This window comes from Megalopta genalis, chromosome 2 (assembly GCF_051020955.1).
Source record: "Megalopta genalis isolate 19385.01 chromosome 2, iyMegGena1_principal, whole genome shotgun sequence".
NCBI lineage: Eukaryota > Metazoa > Arthropoda > Insecta > Hymenoptera > Halictidae > Megalopta > Megalopta genalis.
The window spans coordinates 29,848,874-29,868,103 of NC_135014.1; the positions used below are offsets into that span (position 1 = coordinate 29,848,874).

The window sequence follows — 19,230 nt, forward strand, 5'->3', positions numbered from 1 at the left end:
GAAGAAGTAGCCGCGCGCGGCGCTGCGGCGCATAGTTTGTAATAAACTGGTCCGGGATGTGTTAAAAGCGCTCGTCCCTCTGGAGCGTGCTCTCGTCTGCAACGCTTGGCGCGGTGTTTCGCTTCGCTCTCGAGTGGAAAGGGATGAGGCTGCTCCTCAGTCGAGATCGTTTCATTTCCTCGAGTCGTCTTTTCCAGTGGCTGCCTCGCGGCCCGTATAAATGAATTTCCAACCGACCGGAAAGATCCCGCGCGGATCCCGAACAGTCCGACTGTGCGCCGCGCGACCGACCGCGCTCCTCCTCTCATTCCACACAATAATCTTCGTTTCCTAATAAATCATCGAATTTACCGCGAACACGCTCCGACGTTCTCTATTAGCCGGCACCGGATCCCCGTGATCTATCCCGCGCCGACGAGCTACGGTTCCGGCGAAAAATCGTACCGGAGAATTTCATCAATTCGTGCTTCCGAGCACGGTCGAACGATCTCTTCCACGATTAACAAGGGTTTTTCCTCAATTTTTGCAAGATGATCTGTCCAATGAATGAACACCGGTCGGCGAATGTGCGAATTTTGCGAAATAAGAACATTGCGAATGTCAATATGATTATAAAAATTGCAATATGATTACGAAATGTAATGTATGAAAATATAATGTATAAGAATAATAATTATAAAAATTGTAATGTATTTGCAAATATAATACAATTGAATGAAATTATATATTTATACTGAATATACACAGGGTGTCCCAAATATGTCTCGCAATACGAAAGTGGCGGATTCCTCAGATTATTCGAAGCAACTTTTTTCTTTACAAAAATTTTCTCCGAGGCACCGTTAACGAGTTATTAACGAGACATAGTGACCAATGAGAGGCGAGCTCGGCTGTCGCGAGGCGACCGAGCCAATGAGCGGAACTGGGCTTCGTGCGCTGGTTGGCTGGGCCGTACTCGATTCTTATTGATCACTGTTTTTCGTTAATAACTCGTTAACGGTGCCTCGGAGAACATTTTTGTAAAGGAAGAAGCTGCTTCGAATGATCTGAGGAACCCGCCATTTCCGGATTGCGAGACATTTTTGGACATTTTTGTATATTATATATGTATTATATATTTATTATTTTTTATATTGAACATATATTATATATATTATATATTTATATTGAATATATATTATATGTATTATATATTTATATTGAATAAAATAAAATAATATATTATAATATGATATATCACAGAGATACGATTATAAATAACCTTGCTGCTCGTTTTTATAGTTGTTAATAATCGGTAACTGTAAAAATTAAATCCCAGTCCCAAAGATTAAATCCCAAATTGTCCATTTTTGTGCACAACTGGTTTTAATATTATATATAATAATAATATATGTACAATAATGTACAATTATAATATAATATAATTATCTTTGTGCGGCCAACCAGGGAGAATTTACCGTAAACGAAAATATTCGTGCGTCGAGGGGTTAAAAAATGCGAAAAGCTGATCAGACCAATTAACCAAAATGGAGGTTAAGAGGAAAAGTATGCGAACGGCGGAGCAACACCACGATCGAATTAACGATTCGATTGAGAAAACTATTCGAACAACAATAAAAAAAAACGCGACGATGTATTATAATAAAAAGTAGCACGGAATTAAAATAAATCGAATCTGATCGTCGTTATGAAACGATATAAATTGGTCGCGTTTAAGGCTCGGTAGTTCTAGCGTTAAAAGGCGACTCGTCTGGTCGAGTGGTAGCTAGCAAATAGCCGTGGCCGCTTCGACAAACGGAAGAGAGCGAGCGCGTATCGGGACCGCAATAAAGCAACGATAATAAATCTATCGGAGCGAACGTCGTCGTCGAAGGCGTATGCCTCCGAGTAATCGTTTGCGGATCGGTGTTTATAGAGAGGGTTGGCTCGGGCCGAGCCCTTCTTCTTCTCTCATCGTCTCGCCGACTCGTTTTTCCCTCGGCCCCATAAAATCGTCTTCGTCCCGAAAAAAAAAGAAAAAGAAGAAAAAGAGACCAGATATACATACACACAATCGTGGAAGGAAGAACCGCCTCGTGGCCGGCCGGGTCGGTCGATCGGTCGCGTTTTTCTACGGCATCGGAACGCGTGGCTCGTTTTGTCGCGGCTGTCGAGGCCTCGTAACTCTACACCGGGTCAATCTAATTCCATTATTTCGCTCGCGGAGCAAACGATAAAGCTGTCCACCGGCTACGTATTCGATTAGTCAACGAAAACCGGTTCTCGCGTGATCGCGCGATCGCGCTCGATCACGTTCGCGCAAACGACCAACCGAGAGAACCCGTGCTGGCCGAACGTGATTAACGGACCGCTAACAATGAAACGAACTAACAAAAAAAAAAAAAAGAAAAAAGAAAACAGAGCCGATCGAACGCAAAATTGAGAACGACGTTTAATTAATGCCGATTATTCGTGCCTGCTGCTACAATGAAGTTCTACTTGTTAAAACGATTAAGCACATACACTATACAGACACATTTCTGTATAGTAATTTCTTCTTCTCTTTTAAAATATAGACATTCCTTCTTGCAATTAACGCGGAAAGTTTGCATCTTGCGTAAAATTTAATTTTTCTCACTTAATACGGACAGTTTATAGTTCGTAAAATATTATTATTATTATTATTATTATTATTATTTCATCTAGCCTGTAAAGCTTTGCGATACTTCTCTTCGAGCTTCGTAATCTTTTACATTTCTCAATTCTCTGTCCTACAAGGAAAAAATTCCATGTTGTCTTAAACTGCGTAGAATCTATATTTGGTAAATCATGCTCGAAACTTCGCGACGAGCCCGACACGTTGTCGCAGCGTAAGAAATCCATTAAAAGACAAACGATCAGCTTCGCGGCGTTGACATACTGCAAGTATGTAAAATTCGTTGAGCAAAGATAACTTTGTACTTCAAGCAAGCCGGCCTGTTTTCTGACGAACGTGAACACGAAATTATTTATACAATTATTTCGCCGAATTTCTTGCTGTTACCGATTCGTAAATCGACGGCGTCCGGAATCTCGGATCTCCGCACGAAAAAACCTCGGATCTCCCGAAGCACCCCGTCCGACCAAAATATAATATCGTTAACGTCTATTAGCGCTAACAATAACGTTCGCGCCGGTGAGAATGAATTTTCTCGACAGAGCCACCGGACTCGTTTAAATAATCAGCTGTTCGTTTCGCAGCAGCGCGGCACGGATTCGAACCGTGTTAATTTATACCGGTTTCTGTTTCGTCCAGCATCTCCGCCGCGTCGTTCGCGGAATTTATCGCGTTTAACGCTTCTATCGCGGCTCGGCCGTGATTCGCGGTGAAAACAGAGGCTTTCCGCGATTCGCCGGGCGATTCGCCAAGCGAATTTTCTTCACCGTCGCGGGTCCCTCTCCTTCCGATGAACGTTCCGGCGAGCGATCAATCGATTTATGTAAAACGACGCGCGACAAGCCGGGCTTCTTCCGCAAACAAGATGCAAATGGCCGCTCGAATTTTATGTAATCCAACGTGACCCGAGGGGCATAATGAGCCGGCAATAATTATGAGCGCGGCGGACTGTGGCTTCCTTCGAGACCTATCCGCCCGGTTCTTCTGCAACGAATCGCCGCGAAGGACCGCGGGGAGTACAGTAATGTCTCTCTAATTGACGCTCGGATTGTCCACGAAATATTTGTGGAAACAGAAACCGGTGAAGAGATGCGATTATTCGAGCTTTGCGGTGCGTTTTTATAGTCACGAATTGTCAATGATCGTAGAAACGAGCTTCAAGGCTCGAATAATCGTGTCCCCCCAAATTGACCATGCGTCAGTAAGGGAGACATTACTATAATTCCCGGTAGAGTAATGTCTCTCTCACTGACGTTCAGATCGTCCACGAAAATGGACAATTTGGGAAGAGGAGGTGCGATTATTCGAGCTTTGCGGTGCGTTTTTATAGTCACGAATTGTCAATGATCGTAAAAACGAGCTTCAATCATGTCCCTTCTTACCAAATTGTCCATGCGTCAGTAAGGGAGACATTACTGTAATTCCCGGTACAGTAATGTCTCCCTTACTGACGTTCAGATTGTCCACGAAAATGAACAATTTGAGGAGATACGATTATCCGAGCTTTGCGCGGCTCGTTTTTATAATTGTTTGACAATTTATAAAAACAAACCGAAAGGCTCGAATAATCGTATCTGCTCTTCCCAAATTGTCCATTTTCGTGCACAATCTGAGCGTCAATTAGACAGATATTACTGTATTAGGCGTTCGTAGAGCAATTCCGTTTCTCTTCTCGCGACGGTTAAAAACGAAAGACGTTCCTCGAACGTTTACGATTTCGTTGACGCGTCGATCATTTTCCATCCAAGACCTTTCGCTATCTCGTTTCGTAATCTCGCGTTCGCGGAATCCGTTATCGCGTCGATTTACTTTTTCTGGATCGTTTTTTGACCGATCGTAAAACGGTGGAACACGTTTATTTGGGCCATTCGCTGTTTTTTTTGTCCGTCGCGTGGCTCTATTAAGCGTTCGTTCTACAGTAATGTCTCTCTAATTGACGCTCGGATTGTCCACAGAAATAGACAATTTTGGGAAGAGGAGATACGATTGTTCGAGCCTTGCGACTCGTTTTTATAGTCACCGATTGTCAACAGTTATAAAAACGAGGCTAGAATAATCGTATCTCCTCTTCCCAAATTGTCCACTTCTGTGCACAATCTGAGCGTCAGTTAGGGAGACATTACAGTAATAGGCGTTCGATGAGCAATTCCGTTGCTCTTCTTACGACGGTTAAGAACGAAAGACGTTCCTCGAACGTTCACGATTTCGTTGACGCGTCGATCATTTTCCATCCAAGACCTTTCGCTATCTCGTTTCGTGATCTCGCGTTTGCGGAATCCGTTATCGCGTCGATTTACTTTTTCTGGATCGTTTTTTGACCGATCGTAAAACGGTGGAACACGTTTATTTGGGCCATTCGCTGTTTTTTTTGTCCGTCGCGTGGCTCTATTAAGCGTTCGTTCTACAGTAATGTCTCTCTAATTGACGCTCGGATTGTCCACGGAAACAGACAATTTTGGGAAGAGGAGATACGATTGTTCGAGCCTTGCGACTCGTTTTTATAGTCACTGATTTTCAACAATTCTAAAAACGAGGCTCGAACAATCGTATCTCCTCTTCCCGAATTGTCCATCTTTCGCGTACAATCCGAGGGTCAATTAGGGATGCATTACTGTAACCGAATAAAAGCGGCGGCGCGTGGCCGGATCGAAGCGGCCGCGTGAGCCCCGGTCGACATCCTTGCCAGATAAAGCGAACTTGTTAGCGCGAAACCACACAATTCGATAACGATTTACGGTTGCTCCTAAATGGGTTAGGAGCTGCGATCCGGACACGCGCGCGTGAGCCGACGCGGCGCGGCGCGGCGGGGCGCGTGCAGGAAGCCAGCGAAGTAAATATTAGCCGTGGCCGTATAAGCGGCGAAAACCTCGCCGGCTGCGTTTTTCCGAAGCGATCCACCTGAACCATGACGTATCCCGCATTCGTTTGCATATCTAACGCAGAAAATCGCTATCGATTCCATGCAAATACGAGATCGCGCGACGCCGATTAGCTCCACATTCAGCGGCCGCGCCGCGCCGCGCCGCGAAAGAACGTTCCCGTCCCGCGGACGGCGATGCGGAATTTTCGTTTCTTAGACCGTTCCGCTGCGCCTCGCTCTGCGAAACTCGATAAGATACTCCCTGGAATCCCAGGACTCTGAAGTATCCTGCCTCTACCCACGGAGATTCCAGTCGTCGGCGTTCGCGGAAACGCGTCCGCGCGTTCGAAAACTTTTCGAATAAGGTCGAGACCTTCTCCCCGGAACGCACACGCGCCTGCCACTCGGATCCAACGACTCCGCGAAAATCGAAACGGAGAACACGCAACTAAACCGGCTTGCTTGCTCGCTGCGGAAAATTGTGACGTTATTTGGGACGAAGTTGCGAGCTGTTCTCGCATTTTCACGATTTAACTAGGAATGCTTCTCGAATCGTTGATAATGTAGCAGTTAGCGTTTATTTTTAATTATCGTTGTTGTTGTTCGATTATTCTTCCGATCGCTGCGAATCGCTGATTCGATGTCTTTTTAATTCGTGGGAACCGATGCTCCGACATTCGCACGCTTTCTTTCTTAATATTCGTTCTGGTTTATTGGTTTGGCCAGCTTTTCGAATCGTTGATAAAGTAGCAGTTAGCGTTTATTTTTAATTATCGTTGTTGTTGTTCGATTATTTTTCCGATCGCTGCGAATCGCTGATTCGATGTCTTTTTAATTCGTGGGAACCGATGCTCCGACATTCGCACGCTTTCTTTCTTAATATTCGTTCTAGTTTATTGGTTTGGCCAGCTTTTCGAATCGTTGATAAAGTAGCAGTTAGCGTTTATTTTTAATTATTGTTGTTGTTGTTCGATTATTTTTCCGATCGCTGCGAATCGCTGATTCGATGTCTTTTTAATTCGTGTGAACCGATGCTCCGACATTCGCACGCTTTCTTTCTTAGTCTTCCTTTTGGTTAAATGGTCTGACTAGTTTTTCGCATTTTTTAACCCCTTAACGCGCGAATATATTTTCTATAGTAAATTCTACAATGAATTTTACAGTAAATTAATAAAGAAAGTTTACAGTAAATTGGACCATTCTTTAACCCCTCGATGCACGAATATCTTCTAGAGTAAATCTGCAGTAAATTCTACAGTAGATTAATAAAGAAAGTCTACAGTAAATTCGACCATTCTTTAACCCTTCAGCCCACGAATATTTTCTATAGCAAATCTACAGTAAATTCTACAGTAAATTAATAAAGAAAGTCTACAGTAAATTGGACCATTCTTTAACCCCTCGACGCACGAGTATTTTCTATAGTAAATCTACACAGTAAATTCTACAGTAAATTAATAAAGAAAGTCTATACAGTAAATTCTCTCTAATTGACCGCATAAAAATAATTATTATATATATATTATATGTAATTATATTATATTATATTATAATTGTACATTATTATACGTATATTATTATTATTATATATAACGTTAAAACTAATTGTGCACAAAAATGGACAATTCGGGAAGAGAAGGTACGATTACAAAAATAACCCTGCGACTCGTTTTCACAGGCTCGAATAATCGTATCTCCTCTTCGCAAATTGTCCACTTTTCTGCACAATCTGAGCGTCAATCGGAGAAGATCTATTCTAAATTTATTTCAATATTTATTTTATCCGTCACTCCGAAACGATCGGTCTTAGTCGTTCGTCGAACGAAAATCAACGTCGCTCGACCTCGCGATAAAAACTCTCGCATCTGCGCGCGTTAAAAAATGAAACGCCGTTTCGAGTTTAATCAAGTTCGCACGGTTTAAAACCGTCGTTCGCACATGCCACAGGCACAACCGATAAGGAATCGACTCCGAACCAGCTGCATTTCGATGAAACCAGCTACATAATTTTGATTTAAGACTTGTCGAAACTACGAGGACCCGTTCACCAGAAACAAATTGACTAAACTGCGAACACGCGTGATCCTAAAAACGCCTGGAAATTCTTCAATAAAATTCGGTCTCGTCGTTTCTACAAACAGCAGAGCACGGCTGAGTCGCGTCGAACGAGTTCGCTAGTTTCTAGTTTTCAATTAGCATTTTCGTTCGCCTGTCTGGTGCGCGCGAAAAATACCTCCGACACGCAGCAAAATTTCTGCGCGACCGTTACCATCCGTAGAACAATGTTCCTCGTCGAACGATACCGTATCCAAGGACATTTCCCGTTCCGCGGAATCGAGACCGCGGAAATTCCCGTCGAAAAGAAAAATGCTCGAGGTCGATTCCGTATTAATTAACGGCTCGTTCTCGGTCGAATCGAGCGCGCAGCAGAAATCAGCGAAATCTCCGCGCGAAAGGTGCGAACGTCCCGGCCGGGCCCGCGGTGCCGTCGCCATAATTAATCATAATTTCATTTTTTTCACGTGACACACCTTCGTCCGGCGGAGGTGCCGTCGATAGCCCTCGCGATACTCTCCCGCAGTTTCGAGTAGACGCGATTCACGAGGACCCGTAGCTTCACCATTTTCATGCCTCGTCGAGGAACGTTCGCGACATAAGCCCGCTTTTCACTGGGCCCACGCGATCGTCCCAGGACGCGGCGGAACGGTCCCGAGGGCTGGGGACTTTGCGGTTCGAGTCGCCTCGGACCGGATCGAATCGATTCGAATCGGTTCGAATCGGATAGCGTCCTCGCTGAACCGGCTGGTTCGTCGCAATTTAACTCGATTACCGCTGGATCTCGTTAACGGAATTCTCCGGGTGGGAGAAGCAACGACGGCGAGACGCGCGAAACAACGGCCACTTTACTTCGCAGAAAGCACCATTTTTTCCGGCATCGCGAGCAATTGTCCGCGTCGAGACGCGTTTCTCGTTGCGCCGGACGCTTGGAACAACGAGCCCTGAACACGAGCGAATGTACGGACAACTGTTTCAGAACGATACTGGCAAGAAACGTTCGAGGTTCGTTCGATTATGCTCGATGATTGGAGGAAAGAGGTCGTGATTCATTTGGTCGATCGTGAAGTTTCAGGACTACAGTAAAGTCTCCCTAATTCGACGCTCAGATTCTGCACATAAATACGGTAATGTCTCCCTTACTGACGCTCAGACTAATGTCTCCCTTACTGACGCTCACTAAAATGGATAATTCGGGAAGAGCAGATACGATTGGTCGAGCCTTGCGGCTCATTTTTATGATTTTTGACGATCGGTAAATATAAAAACGTGCTGCAAGGGTCCAATAATCGTATCTCCTCTTCCGAAACTGTCCATTTTGGTGTACGATCTAAGCGTCAATTAGAGAAACTTCACTGTACAGTAATGTCTCCCTAACTGACGCACAGATTCTGCACAAAAATGACCGATTTGGGAAGAGCAGATACGATTGGTCGAGCCTTGCGGCTCATTTTTATAATTTTTGACAATCGGTAACTATGAAAACGAGCTGCAAGGGTCCAATAATCGTATCTCCTCTTCCGAAACTGTCCATTTTGGTGTACAATCTAAGCGTCAATTAGAGAAACTTCACTGTACAGTAATGTCTCCCTAATTGACGCTCAGATTCTGCACAAAAATGACCAATTTGGGAAGAGCAGATACGATTGGTCGAGCCTTGTGGCTCATTTTTATAATTTTTGATAATCGGTAACTATGAAAACGAGCTACAAGCGTCCAATAATCGTATCTCCTCTTCCGAAACTGTCTATTTTGGTGTACGATCTAAGCGTCAATTAGGGAAACTTCACTGTACAGTAATGTCTCCCTAACTGACGCTCAGATTCTGCACAAAAATGACCGATTTGGGAAGAGCAGATACGATTGGTCGAGCCTTGCGGCTCATTTTTATAATTTTTGACAATCGGTAACTATGAAAACGAGCTGCAAGGGTACAATAATCGTATCTCCTCTTCCGAAACTGTCCATTTTGGTGTACAATCTAAGCGTCAATTAGAGAAACTTCACTGTACAGTAATGTCTCCCTAATTGACGCTCAGATTCTGCACAAAAATGACCGATTTGGGAAGAGCAGATACGATTGGTCGAGCCTTGTGGCTCATTTTTATAATTTTTGACAATCGGTAACTATGAAAACGAGCTGCAAGGGTCCAATAATCGTATCTCCTCTTCCGAAACTGTCCATTTTGGTGTACGATCTAAGCGTCAATTAGGTAGACTTCACTGTATTTTGCGGTTTTTCTTCTTTAGTAATCATAGCAGTGCAAAGCAATTCATAGTATTCGTGGCCTGTTCGTTATATAAACGTCGTGATATAAAAAAATCCATGCCACGTCGCGAACGGAGAGAAACTAGAATTTCGTGCTGCGCGAAATTATGAACCTTTTTAATATTCAGTCTCATTGTTTAATTTTTGACTATAACTGTATTTGTTTGTAAGCACAAACAAATATAATGTGAATGGCGTTCGTACGATAAGAATATAATATAAAAAGTAATATAAAAATAATATAAAAAATGATATTAAAAATATAGTATAAAAAACTCATAAAAGTTCTGCAAAATGTAGATATCTCTTCTATCACGCTTACTCATTTTGGTCAGCACTGGATCGACTCGTGAGAGAATGAATACGATAAAAATCGTGAAAAAAATTAGTCACCGCGAGACCATATTTTCTGATACGGCTGACACGATAACTCGAGATCCAGAGTCGTCCGACTAATTTCTTGCGACAGGATTTTCAGTAAACTTTTGATCCTATCGTTCCCGTCACAATTATCAATAAAATCTTGATATTTTCTAATTCATTTGAACGCCAAAAAGCAAGAAAGAAAAGCTACAGAATCGAAGCTTGAACTTCGATGTACCGCCATTTTGTTATTCTCCCAAGACATCTTTTATTCGTCCCTGTACCCGCTTTCGGAAATGCCACCTTATTTAGACTTTCAGTCGGCGAAACAGTGTCAGCCGATGAGACACTTTTTTCCTAACAGACCTCGTTTGTAAATTTCGAATATTTTTCCTTTTAAAAGAATACATAACGCGCCCACGCGAGCACAGCAATTTCTCCCTAATTCGCGTCAGATACGATTCTACAAGACACAATTCGAAGGCGATTCGAAGGCAATTCGGGGGCCAGATGCCACGATTCAACGTTACTTTTCCATCTCTTTCGATCTCCCTAATTTTCTATCAGCTTTTCAACAAAAATGGACAATTTAGGAGGAGAAGATATAATATATATAAATATAAATATATAGAATATATTTAATATATTACATAATATTATCGTTTTAATTAATTAATTAAAACTTAATTAAAACAATTATTATAACAATATTTATATTTACATATATTCTATCTTCTCCTCCTAAATTGTCCATTTATATATATATATATAAATATAAATATATATAAATATATATAAATATATATATAAATATATATAATATAAATATATATAAATATATATAAATATATATATAAATATATATAATATAAATATATATATATAAATATAAATATAAAATTCGAGCCTCGCGACTCTTCTTTATAATCGTTGACAATCGATAACTATAAAAACCAGCCGCGAAGCTCGAACAATCGCGTCTCCTCTTTCCAGATCGTCCATCTTTGCTCGCGTTATGAGCACATTATTCTCCGAAATATTGCAGATACCTTCGAAAAACGAGAACAACGCGAAATAACTGTTCTTTTTCTCGAAAAAAGAAATCCGCGAGAACACGCGAGAACTGCGCCGGTCGGCCAAGATGCCCCTTTTAAGCGGGGCCTTTTAATCGGAGACCTCTCACGGCGGCCGCAGGGATCCGTTCCGAAGAATCTTCGGTGTCGCTGGATCACCGCCGATTTTTTTTCCGGCTGGAACCAAGAAGAAAGGTCCGCGGACGGGTGGAGAGAAAACACGGTTTTCCCAGCGGCGGGCAAACCGGCATCGGGCATCGGGCATCGGAAACGTCTGTTGCGTCCGCGTCCGTTCTCGACGGTAAAATCGATGCCGGCGAAACAAGTTAGTTGGGTTTGGTTACTGGGTCGCGAGCTATTGTGCCTCGATGCTCGCCAGGCCTTTACGTTTCAACCAGAAACCGTAAATGTTTCAACTATAAACGGTAAATAGGTTGTGCAGGACCCGATATCGACAGCCGACGCTCAGATTACTCGGATCCGCGCGATGCGCCCGCATCAATTTAGACCGGAATTTTCAATCCGGCGACCTTTTCTGACCGTCCTGCGCCCTTCCTGCCACCCTTCGACCTTCCGCGGCCACCCTCCGCGCGCAGAAATCGGACGAGCCCGCCGGACAGTCCGCGGCTCGATATTTTTCGATCTCGCCCGTGCTCTCTCTCTCTCTCTCTCTCTCTCTCTCTCTCTCTCTCTCTCGTTTCCGCGAACACGGCGGCCCGCGCGCGGACTTCCCGATAACGAGGGCGAGCACAATTTCGCGCGAGCTATCTGTTGCTCGCGGTCCCGTCTCCTCGCCAACCACCACGGAGCTCCTTTTCGGATCGTTCCGTTCAGCGGGAACATTCCTTCGTGGAGAACCGCCCGTCGAATTCTCTTCGTTCGTTCGGCGAACGGCGGCGAAAATCGGCGCCGCGCTCGGAACTTTCGAAACAAAGAAAAAAAAGAAATTCCGCGATGTAATTTCGGACGAGGAGCTCTGCTCGCGCGGACAATTCTGCTTGGGGCTAGCGAGAAACCCGCGGTATATACGTGCTATCGTAACGCTGATTTTCGCAACTCGCTCTAGCATGTATATTTATAAATCTATTCCTTTGAGATCAAGATAGCCGTTCCATTCGACGCCGTACAATTTACCTCAGCGATTTTGTCTGCCGCGTTTCGCGAAAGAAATTTCGTAATACCCGTGATACATATTTCGCGGAATATCCTCTCGTAACAGAGGAGAGATATTATCGTGATGTAACGTGTAAAATGTTTTCCTCGTTGCGAATTAATTATCCGAACGAACAGCAACGAGGCTGGTTGGCTTGTTCGATGTTCGACAACGGCACGCGTAACGACTCGTTCTCTTTTGTAATAACGGTATAACAAGGGAATGATCGAATGTACATAGAAATGAGATAGGACGGCGTTAACTTCGGGGGAAAAATGTTATATAGAATAAGCACGGTTCCTTTACGTCTTCGGGGAAACTTTCGCAAGGAAATTCCTACCAGGTTAAGAAGTTAAGGTTGCGGAAGTTAATCCTTTGAGGACGGCGAATAAAAACTGGACGGCTTGCGCCAGACGCCGATTAGGTGCATTACTGAAGATCAAAATACTTTGTTTATTTTATCTAGTTTATTATTTATATATATATATATATATATATACATATATTTAATCTATTATCTATATTTTATTCTATATCTATATATATATAATCTATATAATATTCTTCTTCTTCTCTTATAAATAGAATATTTAAATTTATTCTCACTCTCTCTCTCTCTCTATATATATATATATATATATATATATATATATATATACATAAATAGAATATTATATAGATTATATATATAGATATAGATAAAGATATAGATATAGAAGAATATATCTAACATAAAATAGTTTATATATATATATATATATAATATAGAATATATATATATATATATATATATATATATATATATATATATATATATATATAGAGAGAGAGAGAGAGAGAGAGAGAGAGAGAGAATAGAATATAGATAATAGATAATAGATATAGATATAGAAGAGAAGAAAAAGAATATTATATATAATATTGTTGGCGCTTTAAAAAAGATCCTCCGCAAAAAGCTAGAATATTTCAGAATCTGGTAGAGCGGTCACGTCGAATACCGTGCGACCAGCCCGAGGAATGAACGTTCGGAAAGTGGGAATGTTAACGATGCAGATAAGATGTTCGCGCGTATGCCAGCTGGGTACGGTGAACTTAGGCGCTCAGGTTTACACAGGTCGGACACACGTCGTCGTCGTCGTCCGTTACCCGGTTACTCTGGCCAAGGTCCCGACACCGGGGATCCCCGGTCCCGATCTGGAATTCGATGAACGATCGAGCGCACTCGGACAGATCTCTCAACTCGTAAACCCCGCGCTCGGATCGACCTCTCGCTTCTAATTCGGACGAGGCGCGAGTATTCCCAAGGACGGACCGTTTAACCGTTGCTCGAGCCGCTTCGCCGGCAGCTGTCCACTGGATTTACGTCTCTCTCTCTCTCTCTCTCTCTCTCTCTCTCTCTCTCTCTCTCTCTCTCTCTCTCTCGGACGGAGACGGATAGACCGATAAAGGAAGACATCATAAGAGATAGATAGATAGATAGACCGAGAGAGAGAGATAGATAGAGAGAGAGAGAGAGAGAGAGAGAGAGAGAGAGAGAGAGAGGGAGACGCGAGATTCGCGAGAAAATCGGAGGCGATCGCCAGCTCTCCAGGAACATAATCGCACGAGGAAAACAACCGCGAGGCGAGAGAGACGGGCCGCGGCGGGCCGCCGGTCGCATGCCAAATTCCTAATCAAAATGCCCCACCAACTTTTCCGACCTCTGCTCGCTGCATTAAGCCTCGCGAGCTTAGAGCGTCGTTCGGTCACCTTAACGTTCCGCTGGCGGATTTAACGAGAACACGACATGCCGTCCTGTTCCCTGAATTAATCCGCAGTTGAACCGGCGACACACACCGTACACGACCGGCTTTGAAAACAATGAATCATTTGTCCGCGGCAATCGGACACGGTGTAACGGAACCAAGATTAACCGGGCTAATTAAGAGGACATTGATGCTCGGATAATAGGCGAACGATTACGTAGCCGCGACGCTAAAATAAAACATAATTGACTTGCGCGACGCGTTCTGCACTGTACGGATCCATTTCGTGTTGGATTGATAACAGAGAATTCGGATAATCGAGGTTCCGCAGCCGTAACATCGCCCGTACGGAAATGTATCTTTGCAATCTCAGATAATTGTAAAATAAAGAATCTTTCGTTTCTCTGCCTACGACGATGATCGTCCAATATTTGTCCCCTACGTGATTGAAGAACTGTTTTCCTAACCCAGCACCCTCTCGATTCACGCCACGGAGCATCGCGCCGCCGATACCTCTCAGATTTTTAGATCGGATCGATCGGAGGGTACTTATACCTTTCGAGACCTCGGCCGGAGGAACGCTCGTGCGAACTCGAATTAGCACAACGAATTCTATTGAAATTCGATCGTGCTACTAGCTAGCTCGAGTTGCAGAACATTAATATATTATTAATAATAATAATAATAATAATAATAATAATAATAATAATAATAATAATAATAACCGGGCGGCTATGAAATGCAGAACAGTGGAAGCATTTAAAGACTGTTCAATCATTATTGCATTAACTTCATCTCGTTAGGACAATTAAGAAGTGCGATGCTCGTGATTCATGTAGCTCGTAGATTTTGTAATCAACGCGAGCTTTTCTTTCGCATAAAAATCCACAGGCTGGCAATAACGATCGGCCACGGTTGAACCTGGACTACGAGGCACGATGGTATTATGATGGTTTGCGATATAATTGCCAAGTTCGCAAGACACCCGCATTACAGAGTGACACGCAGCTCTCTTAGTAGCTCATCTGGCCTCTCGCACAGGTAGGTCTCTAATGGGTTCGCCCCGTGTGGCGAAACGGGGGTGTTCTCGATCGAAAGCGTTGGCAGGGTAGTTGGGGAGGTGGGGGGTTAGAATATGGTAACGGGATTCGATAGCTCGAGAAGTAGAGATAGCATGTGTCCACTCACCATATGAAATCCTTGCAGTGGCTGCAGAATGTGGGCTGCTTGAAGAACCGGGGCATGAAATTGTGGTTCTTGACGACGTACACATTCTTCTTCTTGAGCGCACCCTTCCGGCCCCGGATCTTCTTGGCGAACGCGGTGTTGGCGTCCCCGGGGCCGAGCGAGTCCTCGCACGTGTTGTTCGCCTCCTGGTCGTCGGCCATGGTGGCCGGCCTCTGGCTCGTTCCTCTCCGAATTGAAAGCCGAAGACGAGACGGAGGCGGCTGCACGCGTTTACGGTTTACGGCGGCCTTACGACGGGTACAGGGAACGCGAGTATGGCTTTGACTGGCAGCAGCGGGTTAGGACACTTCCGCGGCTGATCCCTGACTGTCACTGTCGCTCGAAGGATGCACGAGCGCGCGCGCAAAAGCACGCACGCACCGCCGACCCTGGCTGGCCGCGGCTCCGAGCGGCTCCGAGCGGCTCCGAGCGGCTGCTAGCGACTCTGGAGTCGTACACCGGTGCGTATACCAACGAATCGGATGCGAGATGTCGCCGGAAATAAAGAAACAAGCGGAAAAGGGAACCCCGCTGGAGGTGGTGGTTCCTCGCGACGAAACGCCGACAACCGTCCGGACAAAACGCTGGCCGACGCGAGTTCTCTAAGGTATTATGTTCCTCTCGTAGCTGCCCGATCCGCGCCTCGTCGACCGACCACCGTCGACGATTCTCTGGCCTCGGCCTCTCCAACCCCGCCGCAACCCGCGACCACCCGCTGCCAGCCTCCGCTTCGACCCTCTTGCTCCGTTTCACCGGTTTCACCTTTCTCCCTCCTCGTCGCTCGCTTCGCGGGACCAAGCGCGCGCGCATTCTAACCCGCGGCCGCGGCTTCCATAGCTATACCCTCCTTCTCCCCTCTCCTACACCCCTACTCTTCTGCAAGCAGCCGGTCTTCTTTCCTTTTCCACCTCCCCTGCGTTCCTTCGTATCACCTCGTTTCGACTACCCTGTCTTCATCTCCTTATTCTTCCTCTTCTTCTTCTTCTTCTGCTGCTGCTGCTTCTTCATACCTCCCTTCTGGCGGACGATGTCCGGTTCCACGTTCGTCCTACAAGGGAGCATCGATTAATCGATTGCTCGCTAAAGGAAATTGCCGAGAAACGAAACCGAGGGTACCGAGAGGCGCGACATGCTGTGGCAGATCCGTTCCTACACTTTATCGCAACATTGAATCGTCGATAGTTATCTGCGCGCAAGTAGCCCCTCTTTTCTTCCTCGGTTACGTATTCTTTCATCCATTGCCACGTCCTCTCCTCATTCTACCTCTCTCTCTCTCTCTCTCTTTCTCTCCCCCTCTCCCACTCTATTTCTCGCTTTGGCTCCGTACTCCTCGTCTCGTAATTTTTTCCTCCCCCCTGAATCAAGCTCTCATCAGCTCTACCGACCCCACCTCCTCTGCTTTTCACTCTCCTACCATGCAGGTGTGTAGGTGTATGCACGTAGTACCTATCCAGCACTCCCTCTCTCTCTCGAAGCGAAGCGACCGATAATTTTAGATTCTCGGCGCAGTGGCTCGACACTGCCACTGCTCAGCCTGCGCCGCGCACTAGAATATCGACATCCGACGGCCGCGAGTGCCGCGAGCAAGCCGTGCGAGCAAGTCGAGCGGGCGAGCGGACGAGCGAGCGAGCGAGCGAGCACACGCGACCTCACCGAAACCCCGAGGGAGAGTTCAAATTAGAAGGAGAGAGAAGACCGCCTGCATCAGTCTATTCTGCTCTTTTACTCTCCCTTTTGTCTCTTGCACCCTTCCTTCCTTCCTTCCTTCCTTCCTTCCTTCCTTCCTTCCTTTTTTCCTTTCTTCCTTTGCACCCGCTTCAGAATCATCCCGTGCCTTGTCTATGACACCCGTTTCTTTCCCGCGATTCGTCTTCCCACGATGACCTGTTAACGAGCATGATTTTTAGTTCGCCTGTACGGTCTTGTCCAGGAACGATACATCAAATTTCATGGCTCGCTCTTCTGCTTAATTAACCCTTTTAAGTGTGACAACTCAAACAATTAACTCTCGCAGGGCGCATGCTTTTAGCAATTTCATGGTAGACATGGCTAAATTCAGTCAAATTTCTGCGCACTAATATTTTTTATATATTTTCTAACATACTTTTTTGAAATCAACGTCGGCCTTCTTATTGGGCCCCTAACGCAACTGGTTAATGATTTGAGTTGAAGTTCAAGAAATTAGAATTTAGATGGCACTGAAAGTTTGCTTGGAGCGCCTATAAACGGCAACGTATAATGACAAGCAAATCTTCGGAGCGGCCGCAGGCGCCAACCGTAGTCAATGGTTCAATGTGATATTCATTTCTACCAAATTGGTAAATGGAAATCAATGTTACTCCGCTGTATATCAGTAACGCGGCGGGATAATAAAAGTTCGCCTAAGTCTTCAAATAGTTACGTCGATACGCGTTAAATAATTTAAATAGGACCACGGCGACCTTAATAGTCCACTTAAGGGTTATATATTTTTAGTTTCGAACTTGCTGTTCCGTCTCATTGACTCCGATCTTACTGGAACGCTACCGCTCGAACGTGTGTAGACGATTTCTTCATTGTAATCACCTGAAATAGTTATGGCTTGTTTTACGATGCTGATCGTTAATGACAGTACTTCCGGTAGAGCGGTTTTGAAATCGTACGAAACACATAACTTCCGCTAACGAGAAAAAGTTGAAGCGAACGATGAATGCGATTTCAGTTGTACAAATACAAGTATTCAAATAAAATTGCATTCAACAGTTATCTGACAGATAAGAAAACGGAAAACTGTCAGAGTCCGCTTTACAAATTAATTTTGAGGGTTATCGTTGAGCTCTTTCGACATCTGTATTTATTAATTACAAAGGGAACAGGTTATGTACGATTTAAGAGAATGATAAAAACATAGGCTGTTTTCTCACACAATTGTTCATATTCCTCAGGAACAAACTTATTTGTGATTTGAATTCAAACTCGTACAGTCCGGCAACGTACTGCGAAACCCTTACTGCCATGCTGAACTTTGACGTTAATGGAGGTACACTCGTGTATCGATCGTTGATCTCGTTGACGTCGCATTCGATATCGATTGCTACCTGTTCATCGTCGAAGAAAATATTAAAATAAAATAAAATAAAAAATAAAATTTATCTCACAGTGTTCCACTCAAAATATTAAAAATCTATAATTAAAACTAGAGCATGAATCGAAATTAAATATTTTAATAACTTCAGAGGCTAGATAAGCGAGCTAGATGATCTCCGATATGGCGATGTTCGTTCTTAATGGATGACTAACGAATTAACAAATGAATCAGAAAACTTACTCATCGATCGCAGTTGATAATCAAATTTTCAATTATAATCATCCACTGCTGCATTAAACGCTGCACAATTCTGGTCCGGATGATGCCTATATTTTCTTCGGAAGAAGATCGCGGGTCAGGTGTTCAAAGTAAGGCTTTCTACCAAAATGTAAGATACCTAAATTATAATATATATACATACACATAACATTAGATACGATCTAGGCTGGTCTATTAGAGAATCTGCAATCTTTAACTCAATGCAAGTTTTAACGTACTCGGGTCAATAATACCTCCAAGCTATTTTTAATGACCGGGACCACAGGTGCATGCACGAACCTCTCGCTCGCGTATTTGCTCGAGCGCCACTCGATCACCAAATTTCGATTATATCGAGAGGAAACAATCGATTCGGATCGACGTACCGATTTTTTTTAGATTGATGCGGGTTTATTAGATCGTGTTTGCATTCGATGTATCAGTGCACCAATTATTTAACCTTTAATTTAGATATGTTCGTGCGAGATATGCAGCTGTGTGTGCTCGTTCGAATTCTTACAGGCG

At 44.2% G+C, this 19,230-nt stretch overlaps 1 protein-coding gene and 1 long non-coding RNA gene across 4 annotated transcripts in view; both read right to left on the reverse strand.

The window, feature by feature from the left end:
* Pkc53E (Protein C kinase 53E) overlaps window positions 1-16,015 on the reverse strand; it is a 66,018-nt gene extending 50,003 nt beyond the window's left edge. For all 3 annotated transcript variants that reach the window (XM_033486810.2, XM_033486809.2, XM_033486808.2), the window contains exon 1: window positions 15,342-16,015. In XM_033486810.2, coding sequence (XP_033342701.1) covers window positions 15,342-15,541 — 200 coding nt within the window. In that variant the 5' untranslated portion in view covers window positions 15,542-16,015. The remainder of the gene's footprint in view (window positions 1-15,341) is intronic.
* A 283-nt stretch (window positions 16,016-16,298) lies between these two features.
* Window positions 16,299-16,629, reverse strand: LOC143258846 (uncharacterized). Its single transcript, XR_013032742.1, has 2 exons — window positions 16,497-16,629; window positions 16,299-16,428 (listed from the first exon to the last, which is right to left on the reverse strand). It is a non-coding gene; the product is annotated as an uncharacterized LOC143258846 (long non-coding RNA).
* Window positions 16,630-19,230: the final 2,601 nt, after the last annotated feature.